The 23946-nt window shown below is 49.0% G+C and overlaps 1 protein-coding gene across 3 annotated transcripts; it reads left to right on the forward strand.

Annotated features, from left to right (window-relative positions):
* The first annotated feature begins 3954 nt into the window (after positions 1-3954).
* LOC140622857 (cytochrome P450 1A2-like) lies at positions 3955-9704 on the forward strand. Of its 3 annotated transcripts, none has more exons than XM_072808627.1 (7): positions 3955-3999; positions 4843-5670; positions 6195-6315; positions 6749-6838; positions 7096-7219; positions 8116-8202; positions 9303-9704. In XM_072808627.1, the coding sequence occupies exons 2-7, from the start codon at positions 4852-4854 to the stop codon at positions 9598-9600; spliced, it is 1539 nt and encodes a 512-aa protein (XP_072664728.1). In that variant the 5' UTR covers positions 3955-3999; positions 4843-4851; the 3' UTR covers positions 9601-9704. The 3 variants fall into 3 exon arrangements, with proteins under 3 accessions (XP_072664728.1, XP_072664726.1, XP_072664727.1); XM_072808625.1 differs by having other exon boundaries at positions 3956-3999; positions 4840-5670; positions 6180-6315; XM_072808626.1 differs by having other exon boundaries at positions 3956-3999; positions 4840-5670.
* Positions 9705-23946: the final 14242 nt, after the last annotated feature.

Raw genomic sequence — 23946 nt, forward strand, 5'->3', positions numbered from 1 at the left:
AGACTAGGGATCGAGTCCCACATCGGGCTCCCTGCGTGGAGCCTGCTTCTCCTTCCACCTGTGTCTCTGCCTCTCTCTCTCTCTCTCTCATGAATAAATAAATAAAATATTTTTTAAAAATCAAATCAAAAAAATAAAAAATAAAAAAAAATAAAAATCAAATCAAATCAAATCTTGGGGTCCCTTGGTGGCTCAGTCGGTTAGGCATCTGCCTTCAGCTCAGGTCATGATCCCAGGGTTCTAGATGCAGCCAGGCTCTGGACTCTCTGCTCAGCGGGGAGTCTGCTTCTCCCTCCCCTCTGCCTCTCCCCCTGCTGGTCTGCTCTTCCTCTCTCTTTCTATCTCAAATAAATACAATCTTTTAAGTAATAAATAAAAAATAAAATCTGTTAATTAACAAAATATTCCGTGACCAAAAAAAGAGTACACACAGCATGATTTCATTTATAGAAAGAACAAAAACAGACCCAAGTAATGTACACTATTAGAACTTGGGGTTGTAGTTACCCTTGGGTAACGAGGGGTTACCCAAGGGGGTTCTGGGGTGCTGGTCATGTTCTTTCTCTTGATCTGAGGGCTGGTTATGTGGCTTTGTTAAATCTGTAAAAATTCAAGTTGTACATGACAGCTGTGCTTTTCTGCATGGTTCTTATCATTGAATAAACGTTTTAAGATTTTTATTAAAAATAAAAAGATAAGTAGAAGTTCAAATACTTTACGTAGATACTCCGTCCTCAAGGAAGAGGACCAGGAGTCCCCTCTCCATAGGTGTGGGCCATTCACAGTGACTTCTTCCAAGGAGCACAGTATGGTAAGGAGTGGAAAGAATGACTCACCACGAAGAAACTTGACAAACACTACTTCAACAGGTTGATTAAGGCCAACATCAACCATCCTGAGTCAGGCTGACAATATCTAGCCTTGACATGATGTGAGTAAGATGGCACTTTACTTCTATGGTCCTCCTGCCAATAACCCATAACCCCAGCCTCAACGTGAGAGAAGCAGACAGTTTCCAGTACTGGGCCTCCTGTGGAATACCACAGTATTCCAGTATTTCCAGTATTTTCAGGCCAGTATTCCTGAAAACTGTCAAGGTCATCAAAAACAAAGATAGTCAGAAACGTCACAGCCAAGGGGAGCTTAACGACACATGGTCACTCAGTATAATGTGGTGTCTTCCTCGATGGGATCCTGGAACAGGAGAGGACATCAGGCTAAAACTAAGGAGATTGAATAAAGCACGACTTTAGTTCATTAAGGAGTGAGCGCCAGAGAGGGGGAGAGGGAGAGGGAGACGGGGTGAGGGAGGGAGGGAGGCAGGGAGGGAGGTGGGGAGGGAGACGCAGGCAGACCGAGAGCGGTGTTCCCTAAAACTCAGCCTCGGCTCAGACCCTGATCTTTTTATTGCGTGAGCGGAACCTAGTAGAGACACAGACTGAAGACTGTCGTCCTTTCTCTCAGCCGCGGTCCTCACACCTGCTCGGCGGCTCCTCCAGACTCCCCAGCCGTGGCCCTGACTGCGGCCCAGATTGAGCACACAGCTTTCTCCTTTTCAGGAATGAGAGAGCCCAGTCCCGTCTAAATCTAAATTTGCTCCTCACATCCAGTCTGGGGCGTGTTCTCAGCCTTCTGCGGACCCGACGAGACCCCACGGGGAGGGGAGAAGTCTGCTCTGTTTCTGTGCTCCTTCCTCCCCCGGCCCCCCACCTTGCAGGCCTCTCCACCTGGATGGGTGCAGGGGGAGGGTGCTGGAGGAGACACCAATCTCTATCCGGCTGGTGCTGTGTATCTTCTCCCTGGGTGAAGGGTGCCCTTATGGAGCAGGTGTTCCCCTGCGGGCTTTTCATCAAGTGCCTTAGGGTCCCCGCTGTCCTGCACATCACAGAGTTCCTAAGTGGCTCCTGGACTCTGGCTGACCTCCTGCCCCCCCGGCTCACCCCCACCCTGTGGCTTCTAGGGTCTCCTCTGCAGTGAGCCCCCATGCATGCAGCTTGAGTCCAGCGCCTTCAGGATGCCTACCTGGCTCTCGGGAGACTCATATCCTCGTATTGCACCCCACTGTGTCACGCAGGCTGCCCTCTGCTGCCCCCACCATCACAGCTGCTCCCCCCACAATCCAGGGATACATTTCAAGCAGGTACACAGTGTGCTGGTCCAGGGGACAGCCTTCTTCTTCTTCTTCTTCTTCTTCTTCTTCTTCTTCTTCTTCTTCTTCTTCTTCTTCTTCTTCTTCTTCTTCTTCTTCTTCAAGATCTTATTTATTTATTCATGACAGACACACAAAGAGAGAGGCAGAGACTCAGGCCAAGGGAGAAGCAGGCTCCATGCAGGGAGCCCGACATGGAACTTGAACCTGGGGCTCCAGGATCATGCCCTGAGCTGAAAGCAGGTGCTCACCTGCCAAGCCACCCAAGCGTCCCTCTAATTCCATCACTAAACAGAATCATTTAGCAGTAAGTTGCAGAAATCGTGGCACCTCACCCCTGAATGCTCAACCTTAGTCGCCTAGGATTTCCTACGATATCCTCCCACATAATTGCAGTGCTATGTTCATGACTAAGAAAATTCACATTAGGGGCACCTGGAGGCCCAGTCTGCCTTCCACCCCCACTTGCCCCCCACAGTCAGCAGGAGTCTGCTTCTCCCTCTCCCTCCGCCCCTCCCCCCACTTATGACCTTGCGAGCTTGCTCTCAAATAAATAAAATCTTTAAAAAAAAGAAACCTCACATTAATTCCATAATATTTTCTAATCTCCTGTCCATGCTTATGTACCCCCAATTGTCCCAAAAATGTCTTTTGTAACTTTAAACAGTTTTTAGGTCCAGGGTCCCATGAAATTGTACATATAGCATTTGGTTGTTTTGTTTCTTCACTCTTCACCTAGAAAAAGACCTTTTTTTAAATTTTTTATTTTATTTTTTTAAAGATTTTATTTATTTATTCATAGACACAGAGAGAGAGACAGAGACACAGACAGAGGGAGAGGGAGAAGTAGGCTCCATGCAGGGAGCCCGATGTGGGACTCGATCCCAGGTCTCCAGGATCACACCCAAGGCTAAAGGCGGCACCAAACTGCTGCGCCATCAGGGCTGCCGTTGAAAAGGACCTTTTAAAAAAAAATTATATTGACTGTTTTGAAGAATTTAAGCCCGTTTCCATGAGGAACAGCCCATAGCATGGATATTCTTCACTTGATTTTAAGTTTTTTATCATCTCTTATAAGGATAGAGGAGGGCAAAGGAGTTGCCCTTTAGAATGCAGGGTCTTTATTGTCTCTTGTTTTTATTTATTTTTTTAAAAAGATTGTATGTATTTATTCATGAGAGACACACACACACACACACACACAGAGGCAGAGACACAGGGAGAGGTAGAAGCAGGCTCCCCGCAAGAGGCCAGATGTGGGGCTCAATCTAGGGACCCCAGGATGAGGCCCCGAGCCGGAGGCAGACGCTCAACCGCTGAGCTACCCAGGAGTCCCTGTCTCTTGTTTTAGATTAAGGACTTGGACTGAAATTCAGAGATGGCCAGAACATGCCCATTCCCTACCTGGTTGTGCAGGGTGTTGCAGGGGTGCTACAGAGCACGCTTCCCAAGAGGAGCACATCCGCCTGGACAGAGGAGGGTCCCTCCTCATGGGTGCAGTGAGAAAGGAACCTGGAACAACCCAGGAGACTTGTTTTCAGCACCTTGTCCTGCCCTTGAGAGAAATAAGTAGGCTGATCCTGGATCCTGAGAAGAGCTGGATGTTCCTCCCTAGCGACATGGCATCTCTCCCTGAAGACCTGCCCTGGGTAGTAGATGGAGCCAAGAGAACATGGCCCAAGGCCAAGGGCTGAGCCTTCCAGCTTCATTTGGTAACTGATATCAGGTGGCCAGGATGGCTGGGCCAATCTGAGAGAGGGTGGTATTTATAAAAGGCCTCCTCCCCCAGGGGCCAGAAGCTCTGTACCAGCCTCCACAATCCTACTGATCTCAAGCTCCTGCCTCTACAGGTACGTTTCTTGAGCTCATTTTCCAGTCCCTGAAACTCTACCATATATCCTGGGAACAGTGGAGTTGGAGGAATGAAAGGACCTGAGGTTAGGTGTAGGAGGCCTGAATTCAAGGCCTCCCTGCCCAGCTCCAAACCTCAGTTTCTCCATTTTGAAATTAGCGGCTTGGACTGGACCATCTTAAGGGCCCTTGGAGTGATTCAAATGGAGAAATGGGGAGGGATCCCCACCTGGACGAGGGCAGCCGAGGCTCTGGCTGCAGCCCAACCTCAGGCTCTGAGATTATGAGGGGATGGGGACTCATCCTCAGAGGAGGTGTCTCCTGGGGTGTGGTAAAGAATGCCTCGGGCAAGGGGCATCACCAGTCATTTGCATCAGCCTGGGATGTTGGCCCCCTCCGTGTTGCTGCGGGGGAGCAGCTCCCTGTACCCTGGGTAGAAGGAGGTATTGGCAGGAAGCCAGTATGGACAGGGACTGCTTGGCATGATGTCCAGCATGACCTTGAGCTGGGGCCTGGTAAGGGGGCTTCCTGTTTTCAAGTGTCAGTTGCCTCCACTCCAGCCTCAGAATTGGAAACTAAGGTGATGGCACAGGGGAGGCACAGGGGAGGTGATTCCCTCAGGTTGGGAATTTTGAGGCTCCTTTCCAGGCCTGAGATTCTGTGATGCTCTAACGATGAGCTCCGGGCACACAGGACCCAGGGCGGATGTATCTTAGTCTTTCTGGTGTCCAGCGGGGAGCCAAGCACTGAACAGGTGCCAGTGTGGATTGACTGAGTGAGTGAATGAATGATTGGCTGCAACTTGACACTTGGCTTGGCTCCTCCTTCTTCTTCCCCAGTAGTTGATACAGATGGCATTGTCCCAGATGGCCACAGAGCTTCTCCTGGCCTCCACCATCTTCTGCTTGATACTCTGGGTGGTCAAGGTCTGGCAACCTCGGCTTCCCAAAGGCCTGAAGAGTCCACCGGGGCCCTGGGGCTGGCCCCTGCTTGGGAACGTGCTGACCTTGGGCAAGAGCCCCCACCTGGCGCTGTCCAGGCTGAGCCAGCGTTATGGGGACGTGCTGCAGATCCGCATCGGCTCCACCCCCGTGCTGGTGCTCAGCAGCCTGGACACCATCCGGCAGGCCCTGGTGCGCCAGGGGGATGATTTCAAGGGCCGGCCCGACCTCTACAGCTTCTCTCTGGTGACCGAAGGTCAAAGCATGTCCTTCAGCCCAGACTCCGGACCAGTGTGGGCTGCGCGCAGGCGCCTGGCTCAGAACGCACTCAACACCTTCTCCATTGCCTCCGACCCGGCTTCCTCGTGCTCTTGCTACCTGGAAGAGCATGTGAGCAAGGAGGCCGAGGCCCTTCTCAGCAGGCTGCAGGAGCAGATGGCAGAGGTTGGGCGCTTTGATCCCTACAACCATGTGCTGCTGTCAGTGGCCAATGTCATTGGTGCAATGTGCTTTGGGCACCACTTCTCTCAGAGAAGTGAGGAAATGCTCCCCCTCCTAATGAGCTCCAATGATTTTGTGGAGACCGCCTCCTCCGGGAACCCGTTGGACTTTTTCCCCATTCTCCAATATATGCCCAACTCAGCCCTGCAGAGATTCAAGAACTTCAACCAGACGTTCGTGCAGTCCCTGCAGAAAATTGTCCAGGAACACTATCAAGACTTTGATGAGGTGAGCCCAGGGTGCTGGTGGTGAGGGGGTACCCTGCAGAGCATGGGTGTGGCCCCTCTCACCCAGCTTTGAGGTACACACACAGCTGATGTGCTGCCAAGGCCTAGGAAGCCTCTGGAACATCTGGGACCAATCTTTCTCCCTCTTGGGGCTCAGATTCCTCATCCAATTGCCTCCGTCTTGGGGTTGCTCAAAGTCCCAGAGATATTTGGCTGTGAATGGGGCCCTGGCAAAGTTCCACAATGTGGGGGGCTGTTACCATGAGAAGGCTTTTGTTCTTCAGGAACCCGAACCCTGACGGGGGCTTATCCACACCTAGGTAGCACTTGGCTGCCAGTACTCTCCACAAGCTCTTCCTTTGAAATTGGACCCCTGGGGTTGTTGGGAGGGAAGGTATCCAGGCTGCTACCAGTTACTCCTGTAAGCCCAACCTACTGCCTGGAATCCAGGTGGCAGTGCCATATAGGGTACGGCAAGGTCCAACCTGGAAGTGCTATGGTGCCCCTAAGCTTGTGTCCCCACAGCACAGTGTCCAGGACATCACAGGCGCCCTCTTGAAGCACAGTGAGAAGAGCTCCAGGACTAGTGATGGCCACATCTCCCATGAGAAGATAGTCAACATTATCAACGACATTTTTGGGGCCGGTAGGAACCAGACCCACGTCCCTTCCATCCATCCATGCCTGTTGTTCGACCACAGACTTGTCCAGCCCTTGAGTCCATCAGATAATTTGCCAACTATACCCCAGATAGTGCAGGACACAGACATCTGGCCCATGTTCAGGGTTCTGAGTCCAGGTCATGCCAACAATTCCCAGTGGAAATTCAACTAAGTCCCTGTCTGTTTCTGGGCCTCAGTTTCCCCACGTGAACAATAAGGGGTGCTCATGTAATTCTAGCAGCTAATTATAAAACTAGGAGACCCAGTCTCTACTCTCCGGAAAATCATGGGTGGTGGAGGATGTACTTGGAAGGAGACAGAGAAAGCAATGCTTGGTACGTAAGTGCTGGATCCTTAGTAAATGTTGGTTTCTTGTTCTTGTCTTCCCCCTTCCTCACCTTGCATCATGCTGCCTAGGATTTGACACTGTCACAACGGCCATTTCCTGGAGTCTTATGTACCTTGTGGCAAACCCTGAGATACAGAGAAAGATCCAGAAGGAGTTGGGTATGCGGTAGAGATGCACAAGCTAAGAGAAGCTTGAGATCCCCAGGTTCTTTGTTCAATGACATATAGCTGTTGTGTGCCTACCATGTGTAAGCCCTGGGCATACACTGGTGCCCACCCTTGCCTAGAACATGCTGGGGGTAGGGTGGTTACTGGGCCTTAGATATATAACAGACAGTACTATGTAATAGGGGACTTAGATACCATGAAGCAGTCGGGGCAGCCCTAAGCCCGGTTTGGTCTTCTGTGTTCTGCAGACACGGTGATTGGCAGGGCACGGCAGCCTCGCCTCTCTGACAGGCCCCAGCTGCCCTTAATGGAGGCCTTCATCCTGGAGATCTTCCGACACACCTCCTTTATCCCCTTCACCATCCCCCACAGGTAAGGCCTGCTTCTTCTGCCTTGCCACCTTTGTAGCCTTCACCATGTTTCTTCCTCCCATCTTCTCAGCCCTGGATCTGGCTCAGACCTCGGCCTCTCACTTCTGGCCACGTCACCAAGTTCCCCTCAGCCTCTTGGCTGCCGACAACCAATCCAACCATGATCAAACTACCCAGCTTTCAGGAGAAAGTCACACTGCTGATCTCAGCTCTCATTCACCTCTGCTCACATTCCTTTCCTGCAAGTACTCTCAATCCACCCGGGCTGGCCTCGCTGTACCTCCCCAGCATGATGCGGTCAACCTCCAATTTTGCTTATGCTGGACCTTCTGCCTGGAATGCCTTTTAACCTCTTCTCCCACCACCTGAATCTTACCCTTGCCCAAGGTCAATCCTGACACAAACTTCCCCTTCACTATCAGGCTTTCTTGACTCATCCAGCTGGCACAGCTTCATTCTCTGATATATTGTAGGACTTTCAGCCATTTGTCCTTGATTATGTCCTGGGATTTTAACAACATCAAGAGACTTAGTGAACATTTACTCTTACCCATATGTTGGTCTATTTATTCCCAGAGTAGAAGGTCTGACTCCTCAGTCAGGCTGGGAACTACCCAGGGATACTCCAGACTGCCAGTTTCTTGGCTTCAGAGGATGGCCAAGTGCACAGCTGGACACAAACAAAGGTTTAGTGAACACTTGCTGAAGTTGAAGAACAGAAGCTGAGGAAGAGGAAGGATAGTTTCACCCCTTCCGTGCTCCTGATAGTCCCTCCCAGTGTAGGACATAGAGACTGTGGGGGACAAGCTATTGGGGTGGAAGAAGGAGCAAGTAGATCCCAGAGACACACCCCAGTGTTCCTGCCCTGAGCCTGACAGAGCCCTCTTCCCTCCTCAGCACAACAAAGGACACAACCTTAAAGGGCTTCTACATCCCCAAGGAATGCTGTGTCTTCATAAACCAGTGGCAGGTCAATCATGACCAGTGAGTATACCTCCCCCATTGAAAAATATATGAGGCTCAGCAGTCAGGAAGGCTATTTGTCCCCCTGGGAACTGGGTATAATACAGGAATGGGGTCTCAATGGCTATATATATAGTATGTTCTTTTAAAAAAAAAAAAAAAGATTTTGTTTATTTATTTGAGACAAAGCATGAGAGAGAGAGATCACAAGCAAGGAGAGGTAGAGAGAGAAACAGACTCCTCGCTGATGCGGGCTCAATCTCAGGACCCTGGGATCATGACCTGAGCTGCAGGCAGGTGCCCTATGTAATGTGTTCTAAGTAACAAAATTGAGGTCTATATTTCTCAAACATTAGTGTACATAGGAAATGACCAGAGGTTGGTTAGGTTAGGGTGCCTATCCCCTAAGATTCCACTTCGGTAAGTAAAGTGGAACATCTCAGGTGATTGTGATGTCAATGGTCTACCGACCTCTCTTTGGAAAATCCCACTCTAGCCTACAGGTAGGGGGACCATATAATTTACCATCCAAATTGAGGTACTTCTGAGGAAAAGGGATGCTGTCAACAGTTATTCCAAAACAATAAAGCATAAACCAGGAGGTACAGCTGATACTCCTTGTGTTCAGTAGGATGGAGATAATGTTTTCCTTCTTTTTTTTTTAAGATTTATTTATTTATTTATTTATTTATTTACTTATTTATTTATTCATGAGAGACACACAGAAGGGGCAGAGACATAAGCAGAGGGAGAAGCAGGCTCCCCACAGGGAGCCTGATGTGGGACTCGATCCCAGATCCTGTGATCATGCCCCGAGCCAAAGGCAGACACCCAACCGCTGAGCCACCAGGCATCCCATGTTTTCCTTCTTTTAATTTCTTATAGTTGAACCATTATTTCTTTAAAATAACACTATGATAAAGCACCATTAACAGGGTCGTTTTAGAGACAGCTTTGTAAAAGAAATAAGTTTGAAAGTATATCTCGGTTCCTCTCTCCACTCTCTTCTCATTACTCTTGATCTATTCTAACCCTTGTGCTATCAACAGAAGTCTTGCTCAGGCTTTTCCTCCTAGGGTCTCCCTAGCCCAGAAATCCCGACTCCTCTGTTCCTCTTGCAGAGAGGTGTGGGGGGATCCATTTGCATTCCGGCCAGAGCGATTCCTCACTGCAGATGGCACCACCATCAACAAGACCTTGAGTGAGAAGGTGATGCTCTTTGGCATGGGCAAGCGCCGGTGCATAGGAGAGGTCCTGGCCAAGTGGGAGATCTTCCTCTTCCTAGCCATCTTGCTGCAGCGGCTGGAGTTCAGCGTGCCAGCAGGTGTGAAAGTAGACCTAACCCCCATCTATGGGCTGACCATGAAGCACACCCGCTGTGAGCATGTCCAGGCACGGCCACGCTTCTCCATCAAGTGAAGGCACCAGCATGCCAAGGCAGAGGGAGGGGAAGGATCACCCATGGGGCCTCAACCCTTGTTTTTTTTTCCTTCTTCTTAAATAAAAGTTTCATTGAGGTATAATACACACACCATACATCTCGTCTTCTTAATGTATACAGTCCAATGGCTTTTAGTCTGTTCACAGATCTTTGGGGGTTCCTGGCCCCAGTTTCAACATGGGGGTCCCTCTTCCCCACAACACCAAACAGTTCTCAGACACCAACAGGGTGTCCAAGAATTCAACTCGATTCTGACACTATCTACCCAGAGATAGCAAGCTTACACTTCACAGGTTAAGGGCTCAAACCTACAAGACTACCCCCCACCCCTGACTTCAGTTGCCAGTCACAAGCCCCAGGCTGTTATCAGCTGCGCTTCTGACCAATCAACTTCAGATTGGAGGCTCCAACGGCCTCCTTCTTACGTTCTTTAATTTGCTAGAGTGGCTCACAGAACTCAAGGAAACACTTTTGTTTACCAGTTTATTAAAGGATATGACAAATGATATGAGTCAACAGCCAGATAAAGAGATACACAGGGCGAGACATGGGGAAGAAGGCACAGAGCTTCCGAGCCCTCTCCAAGCACATCACTCTTGCCATTCTCCGCGTGTTCACCAACCTGGAAGCTCTCAACCCCAATCCTTTTGGGATTTTATGGAGGCTTCATTGCATACTCAGGACTGTCTTTGGCCATTGGCTGATTGATCCTCCAGACCTTTACCCCTCCTTGGAAGTCAGGGAGTAGGACTGATCTAACGTTCTAATCACATGGTTGGATCTCCTGGCAACCAGTTCCCACCCTTGAGTGCAGTTCAAAAGTTATCTATGTGAATATAACAAAAGACACCTTCATTAATCTCAACACTTAGGGAATTCCAAGGGTTTGGGGAGCTCTGAGCCAGGATCTGTGGACAAAGACCAAATATATATGAGAAATATATTTTGGTCATCTGAGTGACCAACCCTACATTTCTTATAAATCACAATATCACAATAGAGTTGTACTACCACACCGTAATCAATTTTAGAACCTTCTCATAAAAAAAGAAGAACCTTCTCATCAACTGGAAAAGCAATCCCATTCCTGTTACCAGTCCCTCCCCATTTCCCCAAACTCACCTCCATGTCCCACCGGTTCTAGGCAACTACTAATCTACTTTTTGTCTCTATAGATTTGCCTACTGTGGACATTTCAAACAAATGCAATTATATAACTAGTGGTCTTTTGTTACCAGCTTCTTCACTTAGTGTAATGTTTTCAAGCTTCATCTATGTTGCAGTGTACATCAGGAAGCCCTGGTTTCTTGAGTTGTAAGAGTAGGTCCAGGTTTGTTTCCTCAATCATTGGTGGGCACATTATTCACTGCTCTCTTTTCTCTCCTTTCCTGTTTGACCCAAGTCTTTGAACACTTGAGGGGAACATGAAGGAAGGGACCAACCCTTGTGGGCCAAACCCCGATGGCTAAATAGAGAGTCCGTCATGTCCCATCTTCAAAACATCTGACTTCTCACAAGGCCTTGATTTCTTCATGCACAGTGAAGGGAGGATAAGCTCCCAGAAGCACTTGGGTTACCTGAAAAAGGCCCAGGTCTCACCAAAAGGCATTATCAAAAGAATGAAAACATAAGCCACAGAATAGGAGAAAATATTTGCAAATCATATATCTGATAAGGGATTAATATCCAGAATATACAAAGAAATCCTACAAAGTGACAATAAGAAAACAAACAACTCAATTAAAAAATGGGTCAAAGAGGCGGATCCCTGGGTGGCGCAGCGGTTTGGCGCCTGCCTTTGGCCTAGGGCGCGATCCTGGAGACCCGGGATCGAGTCCCACGTCGGGCTCCCGGTGCATGGAGCCTGCTTCTCCCTCTGCCTCTCTCTCTCTCTGTGTTACTATCTAAATTAAAAAAAAAAAAATGAGTCAAAGACTTGAATAGACTTCTCTAAAGAAGATATGCAAGAGGACAACAAGTACATGAAAAGTTGCCAAACATCATTAGTTATTAGGGAAATGCAAGTCAAAACCACAGTGAGATACCACTTCATACATGCTAGAATGGTTATAATAAAATTTAAAATCTAGATGGCTATAAATATAACTTGTTATATATATACATATATATATAATTTAAAGATTTTATTTATTTACTCATGAGAGACACAGAGAGAGAGAGGCAGAGACACAGGCAGAGGGAGAAGCAGACTCCATGCCGGGAGCCCAACGTGGGACTCGATCCTGGGTCTCTCGGATCGGGCCCTGGGCTGAAGGCGGTGCTAAACCTCTGAGCCACCCGGGCTGCCCAATACCCCACTTTCATTAAGGACAGATCATCCAGATAGAAAATCAATAAGGAAGCATTGGCTTTTAATGACATGTTAGACTAGATGGAGTTAACAGATATATAAAGAACATTCCATCTAAAAGCAAGAGAATGTACATTCTTCTCAACTATACATAGAATATATATTTTAAAAGATTTTATTTATTTTTTTAAAATATTTTATTTATTTACTCATGAGACACACACACAAAGAGGCAATGACACAGGCAGAGGGAGAAGTAGGCTCCATGCAGGGAGCCCGACGTGGGACTCGATCCCATGTCTCCAGGATCACGCCCTGAGATGAAGGCAGCGCTAAACAGCTGAGCCACCTGGGCTGCCCAGAATATTCTTTTTTAAAAAGATTTTATTTATTTAAGAGAGAGAGAGAGCATGAGTAGGGGGAAGGGTAGAGGGAGAGGGACATGCAGAGTCCCTACTGAGCAAGGAGGCTGACTTGGGGCGCACTCCCAGAACCCTAAGATCATAACCTGAGCTGAAGTCATATGCTTAACCATCTGAACCACCCAGGTACCCCAGAGCACTCTATGATAGACCACATGGTTGGCACAAACGAGTCTTAATAAACTTGAAAAGACTGAACTCCTATGAAGCGTGTTTTCACAATGGTATGAATCTAGAAATCAACAAACACACGGAGGTTCAACAGCATGCTACCGAACAACCAATGAGTCAAAGAAGAAATCAACAGAGAAAGAAAAAATTACTTTGAAGGGTTTCTGAGTGACACAGTTGGTTAAGCATCTGACTCTTGGTTTTGGCTCAGATTGTGATCTCAGGGTCATGATCCAGCCCTGCGTGGGGCTCCATGCTTAGCACAGTGTCTGCTTGGATTTCTCTCTCCCTCTCCCTCTCCCTCCGCCCTCCCCCCATGTATCTTTTCTCTCTCTCAAATAAATAAATCCTTTTTAAAAATACCTTGAGAGAAATAAAAATGGAAACATAATATACCAAAACTGTAGCAGAAACAGTTCTAAGAGGGAAGTTCATAGCAATAAAGGCATACCTCAAGAAACAAGAAAATATCAAATAAACAATCTAACTTTACACCACAAGGAACTAGAAAAATAAGAACAAATGGAGCCCTATGTTAGTAGAAGAAAGGAAATAATGAAGGTAAGAGTGGAAATAAATGAAATAGGGAGTAAAAAGACAATGGAAAAGATCAATGTAAAGATGAACAAAACTGACATGCCTTTAGCTAGACTCACGAAAAAACTCACGAGAAAATAAGAGACTCAAATCAATAGAATCATAAATGAAAGAGGAGGGCAGCCCATGTGGTTCAGCAGTTTAGTGCCACCTTTGGCCCAGGGCCTGATCCTGGAGACCCGGGATCGAGTCCCGAATTGTGCTCCCTGCATGGAGCCTGCTCCTCCCTCTGCCTGTCTCTGCCTCTCTCTCCCTCTCTTTCTCTCTCTCTCTGTCTGTCTCATGAGTAAATAAATAAAATCTTTAAAAAAAATGAAAGAGGAGACTTACAACTGATACCACAGAAATACAAAGGATCATCAGATGACTATGGACAAAAATATGCCAACAAATCAGACAACCTGGAAGAAATGAATAAGTTCCTAGAAACATGTAACCTACTAAGACTGAATCATGAAGAAATAAAAAAGTCTGAAGATGCTGATTACAGATTAAATCAGTAATCAAAAACTTCTCTGTAGGGACACCCGGGTGGCTCAGTGGTTGAGCATCTGCCTTTGGCTCAGGGCGTGATCCCGGAGTCCCGAGATCGAGTCCCACATCGGGCTCCCTGCATGGAGCCTGCTTCTCCCTCTGCCTGTGTCTCTGCCTCTCTTTCTGTGTCTCTCATGAATAAAGAAATAAAATCTTAAAAAAGAAGGAAAGAAAAGGGCATAGTAATACTGTCACTATTTGCAGATGATGTGATATTAAATACATAAAACCCTAAAGACTCCACCAAAAAACAAAAACTTATTAAAACTGATCAATAATTTGATAAAGTTGCAGAATATAAAATTAATATACAGAAATCTGTTGCATTTCTATATACTAATAATGTAGTAGGAGAAAGAGAAATTAAGGGGTGCCTGGGTGGCTCAGTTGGTTAAGCATCTGGCTCTTGATTTCAGTTCAGATCATGATCATGGGGTTGTGAGGTGAAGCCCTATTGGGCTCCACACTAGACATGGAGCCTGCTTAAGATTCTCTCTCTCCCTTTCCCTCTGCCCCTCTCCCACCCACCCACATGCATGTGCTCTCTTTCTCTCTCTCTCAAAAAAAGAGAGGGCGGCCCAGGTGGCTAAGCGGTTTAGCACCACCTTCAGCCCAGGGCCTGATCCTGGAGACCTGGGATCAAGTTCTATATCCGGCTTCCTGCATGGGGCCTGCTTCTCCCTCTGCCTGTGTCTCTGCCCCTTCTCTCTCTCTCTGTCTCATTAATAAATAAATAAAATCTTAAAAAAATTTTAAAAAGAGTGAGAAATTAAGAACTCAATCTCATTTACCATTGCTTCAAAAACAATAATGGGAGTGTTCTTGGCTGGCTCAGTTTGTAGAGCAAGTGACCTTTGATCTCGGGGTTGTTGAGTTTGAGCACCGTGTTGGGTGTAGAGCTTACGTAAATAAACAAAAACAATAAAATACCTAGGAATAAATTTAATTTTTTTTTTTTTAAATTTTTATTTATTTATGATAGTCACAGAGAGAGAAAGAGAGAGAGGCAGAGACATAGGCAGAGGGAGAAGCAGGCTCCATGCACCGGGAGCCTGATGTGGGATTCGATCCCGGGTCTCCAGGATCGCGCCCTAGGCCAAAGGCAGGCGCCAAACCGCTGCGCCACCCAGGGATCCCACCTAGGAATAAATTTAATCAAGAAGATGAAAGACACATCCGCTGGAAACTGTAAGACATTGATAAAAAAAAAAATTGAAAAAGACCTGAGGCACCTAGGTGTCTCAGTCAGTTAAGCATCTGTCTTCAGCTCAGATCATGATCCTTGGGTCCTGGGATCGAGCTCCATATCAGGCTCCCTGCTCAGTGGGGCGCCTGCTTCTCCCTCAGCCCCTCCTCCTTTTTTCCAAAGAAGACATACAAATGGCCAAAAAGCACATGAAAAGGTGCTCAGCAACATGATCATCAGGGAAATGCAAATCAAACCACAATGAGCCACCTGGCACCTGTCAGAATGGCTATTGTCAAAAGGACAGGAAATAACAAATGTCGATGAGGATGTGGAGAAAAGGGAACTCTTGTGTCCAGTTGGTGCATATGTAACGTGGTAAGGCCACTATGGAAAACAGTAAGGGGTTCCTCAAAAACTCAAAAATAGAACTACTATATAATCCAGCAATTCCACTTCCAGGTATTTTTCCTACAAAGACACTAAAACAAAACAAAAGAACAACAACAACAACAACAACCCACTAACCTGAAAAGAGGTATGTACTCTCATATTCATTGCAACATTATTTACAGCATCCAAGATATGTAGCAACTTAAGTGTCTGTCAACAAAGGATGGATAAAGAAAATATGATTCAGGGACGCCTGGTGAGCTCAGGAGTTGAGCGTCTGCCTTTGGCTCAGGTCGTGATCCTGGGGTCCAGGGATTGAGTCCTGCATCAGACTCCTCGCAGGGACCCTACTTCTCTCTCTGTCTATGTCTTGGCCTCTCTCTCTCATGAATAAATCAATAAAATATTTTTAAAATGTACAGAAAAAAAAGAAAAAAAAAGAAAATGTGGTACATACACACACAGGAATATCATTCAGCCATGAAAAAGAAGGAAATCTTGCCATTTGTGACAATATGGATGAATCTTGAGGTCATATGCTAAGTAAAATAAGTCAGATCGCTTCTATATGTGAAATCTAAAAAACAAACAACAAACAAACTGAGCTCATAGATACGGAGACCAGATTGATGGTTTCCAGAGGGAGAGGGTAGAGGGAGAATAAAATGGAAGAAGAGGGTTAAAAGCTCAAACTTCTGGGGCATCTGGATGACTCAGTCAATGAAGTATCCGACTCTTGACTTCACCTCAGGTCATAATCTCGGGGTCACGGGCTCTGGGCTCAGCGAGAAGTCTGCTGGAGATTCTCTCTCTCTCTCTGTCTCTCTCTCTCCCCTGTTACATCTGCTCCTCCTCCCACTCACTCTCATGCTCTCTCTCTCTCTCTCAAATAAATAAAACTCTTTTTTTTAAAAGTACAAAGTTCCGGGGATCCCTGGGTGGTTCAGCGGTTTAGCGCCTGCCTTTGGCCCAGGGCGCGATCCTGGAGTCCCGGGATCGAGTCCCACGTCGGGCTCCCAGCATGGAGCCTGCTTCTCCCTCCTCCTGTGTCTCTGCCTCTCTCTCTATGTCTATCATAAATAAATAAATAAATATTAAAAAATTAAAAAAAAAAATAAAAGTACAAAGTTCCATCTATTAGAATAGATAAATTACTGGGATATAATGTACAGCATGGTGACCATAATTATATACTGTATCATATATTTGAAAGTTGCTATAAGAGGAAACCTAAAAGTTCTCATCACAAGAAAAAATGTGACTGTGTTTGGTGATGGGTGTTAACTAGACTTATTGTGGTGACCATTTTGCAACATATACAAACATTGAATCGCGTTGTGCACTGAAACTAATATATGTCAGTTATATGCAAGTTTTTAAAAAGCCAGTAAACAGCACGTGTTGGTGAGGAAGTGGATAAATGATAGCAGTGTGCATTTCTGGGAGGGATGTAAAATTGTGTCGTCATCGTAGACGGCAGTTCGGCAGTTCCTCCAAGGGTGAAACATAGAATCCCCGGACGACCCACCAGTTCTGCTCTTAGGTATACACCCAAAAGAACTGAAAACAGATGTTCAAACAAAAACTTGTACAAGAATGTTTGTCGCAACATTATTTTCCATGGTTCAAGGAGGAAACAGCCCAAGTGCACAACAGATGAACAGATAAAGTATCACATAGAAATACAGTGGAATATTATTTGGCCATAAAAAGGAATGACATCCTTGCCCATGCTGTGACATGGATGGAGTTGGAAAACATTATCCTAAGTGAACTTTTGCACCTAAGCCAGGTGCAAAAGGACAAATAGTGTATGATTCCACTTGTGTGAAGCACCTAGAATAGTCACACTCAAAGAGACAGAAATTAGAACAACGGTTAGTTACCAAGAGCTGGAGACGGAAAAATACGGAGTTAGTGTTCAACGGGTACAATTTCAGTTTGGGATGATGACAAAGTTCTGGAGATGGGCAGAACGGATAGTTTCACAACACTGTGGATATATTTAGTGTCACCGAATTACGTGCTTAACAATGGTTAAAATGTAAGGTTTTTTTTTTTTTTAAGATTTTATTTATTTATTTATTTATTTATGAGAGACACACAGAGAGAGGCAGAGACACAGGAAGAGGGAAAAGCAGTCTCCATGTGGGGAGCCCGATATGGGACTGAACCCCGAATCCCAGGGTCATGCCCTGAGCTGAAGGCAGGTGCCCAACCGCTGAGCCATCCAGGTGACCCACCACCTGACTCCTTAATGCCCTTCTGGCTCCAGGTTCTTTCCAGGGACACATCTTTATGCTTAAAGTTGCTAGAGTGTGACTCCAGAGTACCCACCTGGGTGTGAATAAAATGATCATGATAGAAGAATCTTTGGGGAGGGTCCTCGAAAAATGGCTGTGCCCCTCCAGCTATCATGACCCCCTGCTTTCTAGGACAGAATCATCCAGCAACACAGGCAGTAGACTGAGTCTCTGCAAAATGTATCCTATTTTCCTATTGCCCTTATCAATGTATTAGAGACACATTCTGTAGAAAAATAGCTCTGAGGGCCCCAGTCCAGAGCGGGATGCAGCCCAGCCCTGGGAATCTCAGGAAACATGGCCTTGCTGGAGGAAAGACACATGGCCTTGTTTTGGGAGCTGTAGTCTGAGGGGGACATGGTCAAAACCTCCATCTGGTGAAGACTCACTGATGCACCCTCATGGCATGTGGAGACCTGGCCAGTCATACTTTGTCAGTCCAGGATTTGGCCAAATCCCAGTTGAGTTTTGGGTCCAGTGGCCACTCAATGGTCATCACTCCGTCCAGCTCCCTGCGGTCAGGAGTTGGCTCGAGCTTCTCACGCACACCTGGCCAATCTTTAACTCACCCAGGCTGGCCCAGGGCTGCCCTCTGGCCAGAGTCAAAGTAGGAGGAATTAGACATAGAGATTTTGCAACCTCCCACCACTGCCACCCATTCCTGCCTCCCCCGCCTCCCCCCCCCCCCCACCGCAGGCTGGAGGCTGGCTGGAACAATCCTGTCCTGCTGCTTCCTGGACGCACGTCATCCCAGGCTGTTCCCACAGCCCCAGGAGGCAGGTGCCATTACACCCTCTTTGGAGGTAAGGAGCCCAGATCTCAGAAAGCATGCCCTCCGATTGGTGGGGAACTCGGGCTGTGTCACTTGTACCACGTGCAGAGCCTCCCGCACCCCCCCCCCCCGCCCCACCCTTTGTTTTCCCCGGTAGCCAGGACTGTCTGGATAGAACAGGGCAGCTTGGAAAGGCAGCTGGAGCAGGAGCTGGAGCCGGAGCCAGGAGGCACGTGGAGAGTTGGAAAGGGTGCTCAGTGGGAGGGCTGGAGCCCTGAGCTCAGGCTCTGGGTGAGGGTGACCTTGGGCAAGGCCACCCCATCTCTGGGCCTCAGACCCCTGTCTTCAGCCCCCTCTGAGGTCTTCTCCGGCACCGTGAACTGGAAGCCCAGGCTAAGAACAATGACCCCCACTCTGCCAGCCTCACTTTAGGCTCTGGCACACTTGGAAGTGCCGTGCACCGGCAGGTGGTCATTCTGGTGGAGATGAAACAGTGGGAACCCCGCCTTGGCCTCAGGGGGAAAATTCAATGACTCCTCTGTCCCCCAGCTGTTCAGTCAGGTTCTCAAGTCCTCTTATCTTAAGTATCATACACCTACTAGGACTTAGTTCACATTCTTGGAGAGGAATGAGATGCGTGCAAGCCATCTTTTGGACAGGCCTTATAGGTGAGCGGTCACAGGTTAGTCAGTGATTGGGTCCCCCTGGGGCAGCGGTCACCTCTGATCCACGTGGCATCCTGGCTGTATTTGCAGGAGTGCCCGGCACACCAGGGACAGGAGAGACGACCAGAGGCTGAAAGCAGCGGAGCCACACAGCAGCTCCTTTGTTTTCTTCCTGCCCTGCCCAGCCCTCCTCACACCCTCGTGCAGAGAAACCTTGTCCTTGTCCTCAACCTCCTCTGACACTGCAAGACTGAGTCTCCTGACTAATTAGAGGAAGGCACCCGTTCTTACTCCAAGACAGCTCAACCTTCTCTGCATGGCGCTGTGCCACTGAGCCAGGTGGTCCTGCCCTGGTCCCTTTGAGTTCAGGGTGACCCCTCTCCCAGGATCCCCTCAGCCACTATGCAAATGAATCCACATCTGCCCACATAAGCCTCTGTCCTAAGGCAACTTGCTCGTGGGAAAGATTATCCAGGTGACAAACAAATCTGAAGAGGGGACAGATTGAAAGAAGGGTGGCAGATGCACATCTGGGAAGCCAAGCAGAGGCTGGATTTTCCTAGCATGAAGTTTATTGGGTTCGGGTCGGCCCTCCACCTCATCCTTGCCATTGGCTCTTGCCCCTGAATCACCCTTAGCTGAGCTCCCCATCTCTTGATGATCCCCTCCCTCAAAAATAGCCCCCAAACCCTGTGTCCTGCTTGGGTCTCTACCATGACATAACCACACCACGGGTTCATAGGATCCCCACGGACTTCGGGCTGTAACTCAAAGATGTGCGACCATAGCAGTGGGCTCTCAGCTGTGCAAAGGAGGGGGAGCTTTGGGGTAAGGAACCTGCCAAGCACAAAGCCCTCAGCTTGCACTAGTGAGGGGGGCCACCTCTGGTTCTCTGGTCACTGTGCTCTCCCCAGAGGCCCCGGGGGCCAGCAGATTTCTCTGGTTTTAGAAGGATAACATGGTGATACTCGATAGCTTTCCCCAGACCGCCCCTTCACCTCTGCACCTCCCATTTCCTCCTGGCAGGTAATCAATGATTGGAGTCCAATCCCCAGCAGGGCCTAGGAAAGGAAAGGAGATAGGGCAGGAGGCTGGCTCCAGAGAGGCCCAAATCCCAGCTCACCCCTGACCCTGGGCCGGTTGCATAACCCTTCCGAGTGTAGCTTTTCTCACGGTGTAACCAGGGATGACAATCTTATCCCACAGGGCTGCTGGGAGGCTTGATGATATATGGTGTGCAAAGTGCCAGGTATTAGGTCAGTGCTTGATACACACACACACCAGGAATGCTGGGAAAAATGGTCTCCGGGCAAGACCAGACTCATGACACGTGTGCTGCATTTGCAGCTGTGCATACACCAGGCGCACATGTGTGAGCCAGCATTCCCGGGACCCGACACCCTCTCACTGGGGTCTTGCCAGGGCCTGGGCTCAGCCCACTTCCTTCCACCGTTCCCCCCACCCAGAAGCTGGGGAGGGCTGGGGGTGCTGGCGTGCCAGGGAACAATAGGCCCCCAACCCCTTCCGGCTAATTGCGTGAGAAGGAGCTGTCGGAAGGAAAGTCACCTCCCGGTGGGACAGGCCTCCCCCCCTCCACGCCTGCCCCAGGGAAGCCCCTGGAGAACCCCACACTGCTCAAGGGGAGGGCTTCCGTGGGCTCCCGGCCTCTCGCTCTGGGTGCATTCTGTCCCCAGACCTGGACTGGCTTCCCGGACTGGCTGGGGGAGCAGCAGGGCCACGAGGCTTCCCGCACCCCTCTGGCAAAGGCACCCTCGCCCGCTCCTCAGGAGCCCAGGAGCCCGGTCTCGTTCTTCTCTGTGTCTCCAGCACTGGCCTGCCTCCAGGGTCTCCAACCGAGGGAGGGACGGACAGCAGGACTCCAGTCCGGGGATGGTCGGTCGGGGCCCAGGGCTGAGCCAGCAAGGCTGAGAGGGAGAAGGGGCCAGCTCGGGCCAAGCTTCCACTGCAGACGGCCAGGAGCTCGGGGCCCCAGAAGTCCCTCCAGAGAGTGCGGGGCCTCTGCTGTGGCTAAAGACATTCTCATTCTCCCTCAACAGTCCTTCCAATGGGGCACCTGGGGGGCTCGGCGGTGGAGCCTTGAGCGTCTGCCTTGGCCCAGGGCATGATCCTGGGGTCCCGGGATCGAGTCCCACATCGGGCTCCCTGCGTGGAGCCTGCTTCTCCCTCTGCCTGTGTCTCTGCCTCTCTCTCTCTCTCTGTCTCATGAATAAATAAATAAAATCTTTAAAAAAATCCTTGCAACACACAGGGTTTCATTTGTAGAGCACCGCCTTCACCTACACCCCACCCCAACTTGCGCACCCACGCATGCACATTACCTCCAAGTGGGTGCAGCACCCCCCCTCCAGGCTAGGGGTTCGCTAAGGCCAGGGACGATGGAGGCTGAGGCTGGGGGTGGGGGCTCTTCTTCCACTATGCCTGTCGGCACCCAGCAGCATGTGTCAGTGGCTTCATGCCAGGTGGGCTAGTGACAGAGGTTCTGGATAGACCACCCCTGTCTCAGCATCAATTTCCCCACCTAGAAGCCGTGCAGCGTGTGTGTGGGGAGGTGGGTGTGTGCGTGCGTGTGTGTGTGTGTGGGGGGGGTGCGTGTGTGGGGGGACTGCAGGGGACCATCCCTGGGGCCGGGCACTCCTGGCCTGGTGGGTGGGCGCTGCAGCCCAGAGCACAGCCTTGTCCCGTGTGTGGTGGAAGCTGAGGTCCGGCTGGATCTTGTCCCCGCCACTTGTTTTCCCACCCCTCCCCCAGCTCGGCTCCCCCTGCCCAGGTAGGTGCGCCACCAGGTGCAGGTCTCCAGGTTCTGGGGTGTGACCATGCTGTGGGCAGGAGAAGCAATAACACGGCTCCTTGACCTGCCTAATTACGCAGGCCACCTCCCCGCAGCCACCCCCACTGCAGAGGAAGCACTGATCTGGGGACTGAGAGAGTCCTCCATTCTCACGACTCTCAGCTCCGGGACAAGGACTCTCAGGCACGCAAGCAGGTGGCTCCGGCGGCCCAGAGGGCAGGGAGATAGCAGGCACACCTGCAGACACATGCCGGCTGCAAGCACGCACATACTTGGCCGCTGCGCTGCCGCACCTGAACGCACACCTGGCAAACTCACGCACATGTGTAACGCCGGACCGTTCCAGGCCCACACCTGCCCGTGGGCATGTGCCCCCCGAGACTGAGTACCCTCTCGCCCTGTCCACAGCCTTCGACCCACACTCCCAGGACTGGCATTTGAAATGCATGCCCACGCCTACCACTACCCCCCACTGGCCCACTCGTGTACTTGGGCACCCCAGGACCTACATCTGTGCACTCCACACCAGCTCCACCTTGGAGGTTCAGAGGACACTAGGGTTAGAGCAGGCCTTTGGAGGTGAACCCCAGTGATAACAGTGAGGTCTGGTGCCGTGTAGCAAATGATAGAGCAATGAGTTTTTGTTCTCGGCAATGCTACCAAGTCACTCGTTCATTCATTCATTCATTCATGTTCTTACTACAAAGTATCATTTCCAATCAGTGCGGGAAAGGTATATTCTTGAATAAATAATGTTGAAAAAATGCAGATACTTACCTCCCTCCTAAGGCCAAAATAAATTCGAATGCATCAAAAATTTAAATGTTGGTAATAAAACCGTAGAAGGAGGAACCTGGGTGGCTCACGGGTTGAGCGTCTGCCTTCGGCTCAGGTCATGATCCAGGGTCCTGGGATAGAGCCCCACATCGGGCTCCCTGCTCAGCGGGGAGTCTGCTTCGCCCTCTCCCTCTGCCTGCCACTCTGCCTGCTTGTGCTCTGTCAAATAAATAAATAAAATATAAATAAATAAATAAATAAATAAATAAATAAATAAATAAATAAAGTACACTGACATTTGCAGAGAATATCCTGCAAAGTTGTATAAGAAAAAATGTCAAAAAAAAAAAAAAGAAAGAAAAAATGTCTCTTGTCTAAAGAAGGTAATGCACATCTAGAGGACATGGGCTTGAGAGAGATTTCATCCTTTTGTGACTTTTGGACTTTGTACCTTGTATAGAGATTTCCTATTTCAAACAAAAGAATTTATGTTACAGATTGAACGACTATTATGTACTAGGTGCTGTGCTAGCTGGTGGAGAGATGGCAACAAACCAGATTAGGATGGTTATCTTCTGCTTTCGTGGAATTTGCAGTCTACTGGGCAGCCCCAGGTGGCTCAGCGCTTTGGCGCTGCCTTCAGCCCAGGGCGTGATCCTGGAGACCCGGGATCGAGTCCTGCATCAGGCTCCCTGCATGGAGCCTGCTTCTCCCTCTGCCTGTGTCTCTGCCTCTCTCTGTATGTGTGTCTCTCTGTGTCTCTAATAAATAAATTAAAAATCTTAAAAAATAAAATAAGTAAATCTTAAAAAAAGAGTAATAATAAGAAGAAGTAAGGGTGCTATGAAGAGACAGATAGGGATGATGACCTAAGATGGGTTGATGAAGGCAGGCTTGTCAGCAGAGGTCCGTAGAATTGGACAGGAAGAGCTAAGGAGAGCAGTTCCGGGCAGAGGGACCAGTATGTGGTCCTGAGGCAGGAAAGGGTTTATGTGTTCTCATGGACAAGTTATGGTACCCCTCGTCTCTGGGAAGGTAGAGCCCCACCCACTAAATAACCCCTAACCCTGCTTTAGAGATGGAGAGACAGAGGCTCAGGGAAGGGGAAACAGCTTCCCTAGCAAAGCTGGCGAGCAGAACTGGCACCTAGATGTTCTGAGGCCATAACTCAGTGGTATTCAGGCTGCGTATTTCGGGACTGTTTGCAGGATCACGGGGACCAAGGGCAGAGATTTTTTTTTTTAAGAAATTTTTTTTAATGATTTTATTTATTTACTCATGAGAAACACACACACACACAGAGGCAGAGACACAGGCAGAGGGAGAAGCAGGCTCCATGCACCGGGAGCCCGACGTGGGACTCGATCCTAGGTCTCCAGGATCA

This window comes from Canis lupus, chromosome 32, assembly GCF_048164855.1.
Source record: "Canis lupus baileyi chromosome 32, mCanLup2.hap1, whole genome shotgun sequence".
Lineage (NCBI taxonomy): Eukaryota > Metazoa > Chordata > Mammalia > Carnivora > Canidae > Canis > Canis lupus.

Excerpts from the sequence above, each read along its gene's own strand:
- LOC140622857 (XM_072808625.1), top strand. The coding sequence starts at position 4,852 with ATGGCATTGTCCCAGATGGCCACAGAGCTTCTCCTGGCCTCCACCATC. Across the intron at positions 6,839-7,095 it reads AAAGATCCAGAAGGAGTTGG|ACACGGTGATTGGCAGGGCA; the intron begins GTATGCGGTAGA and ends TGTGTTCTGCAG. Across the intron at positions 8,203-9,302 it reads TGGCAGGTCAATCATGACCA|AGAGGTGTGGGGGGATCCAT; the intron begins GTGAGTATACCT and ends TTCCTCTTGCAG.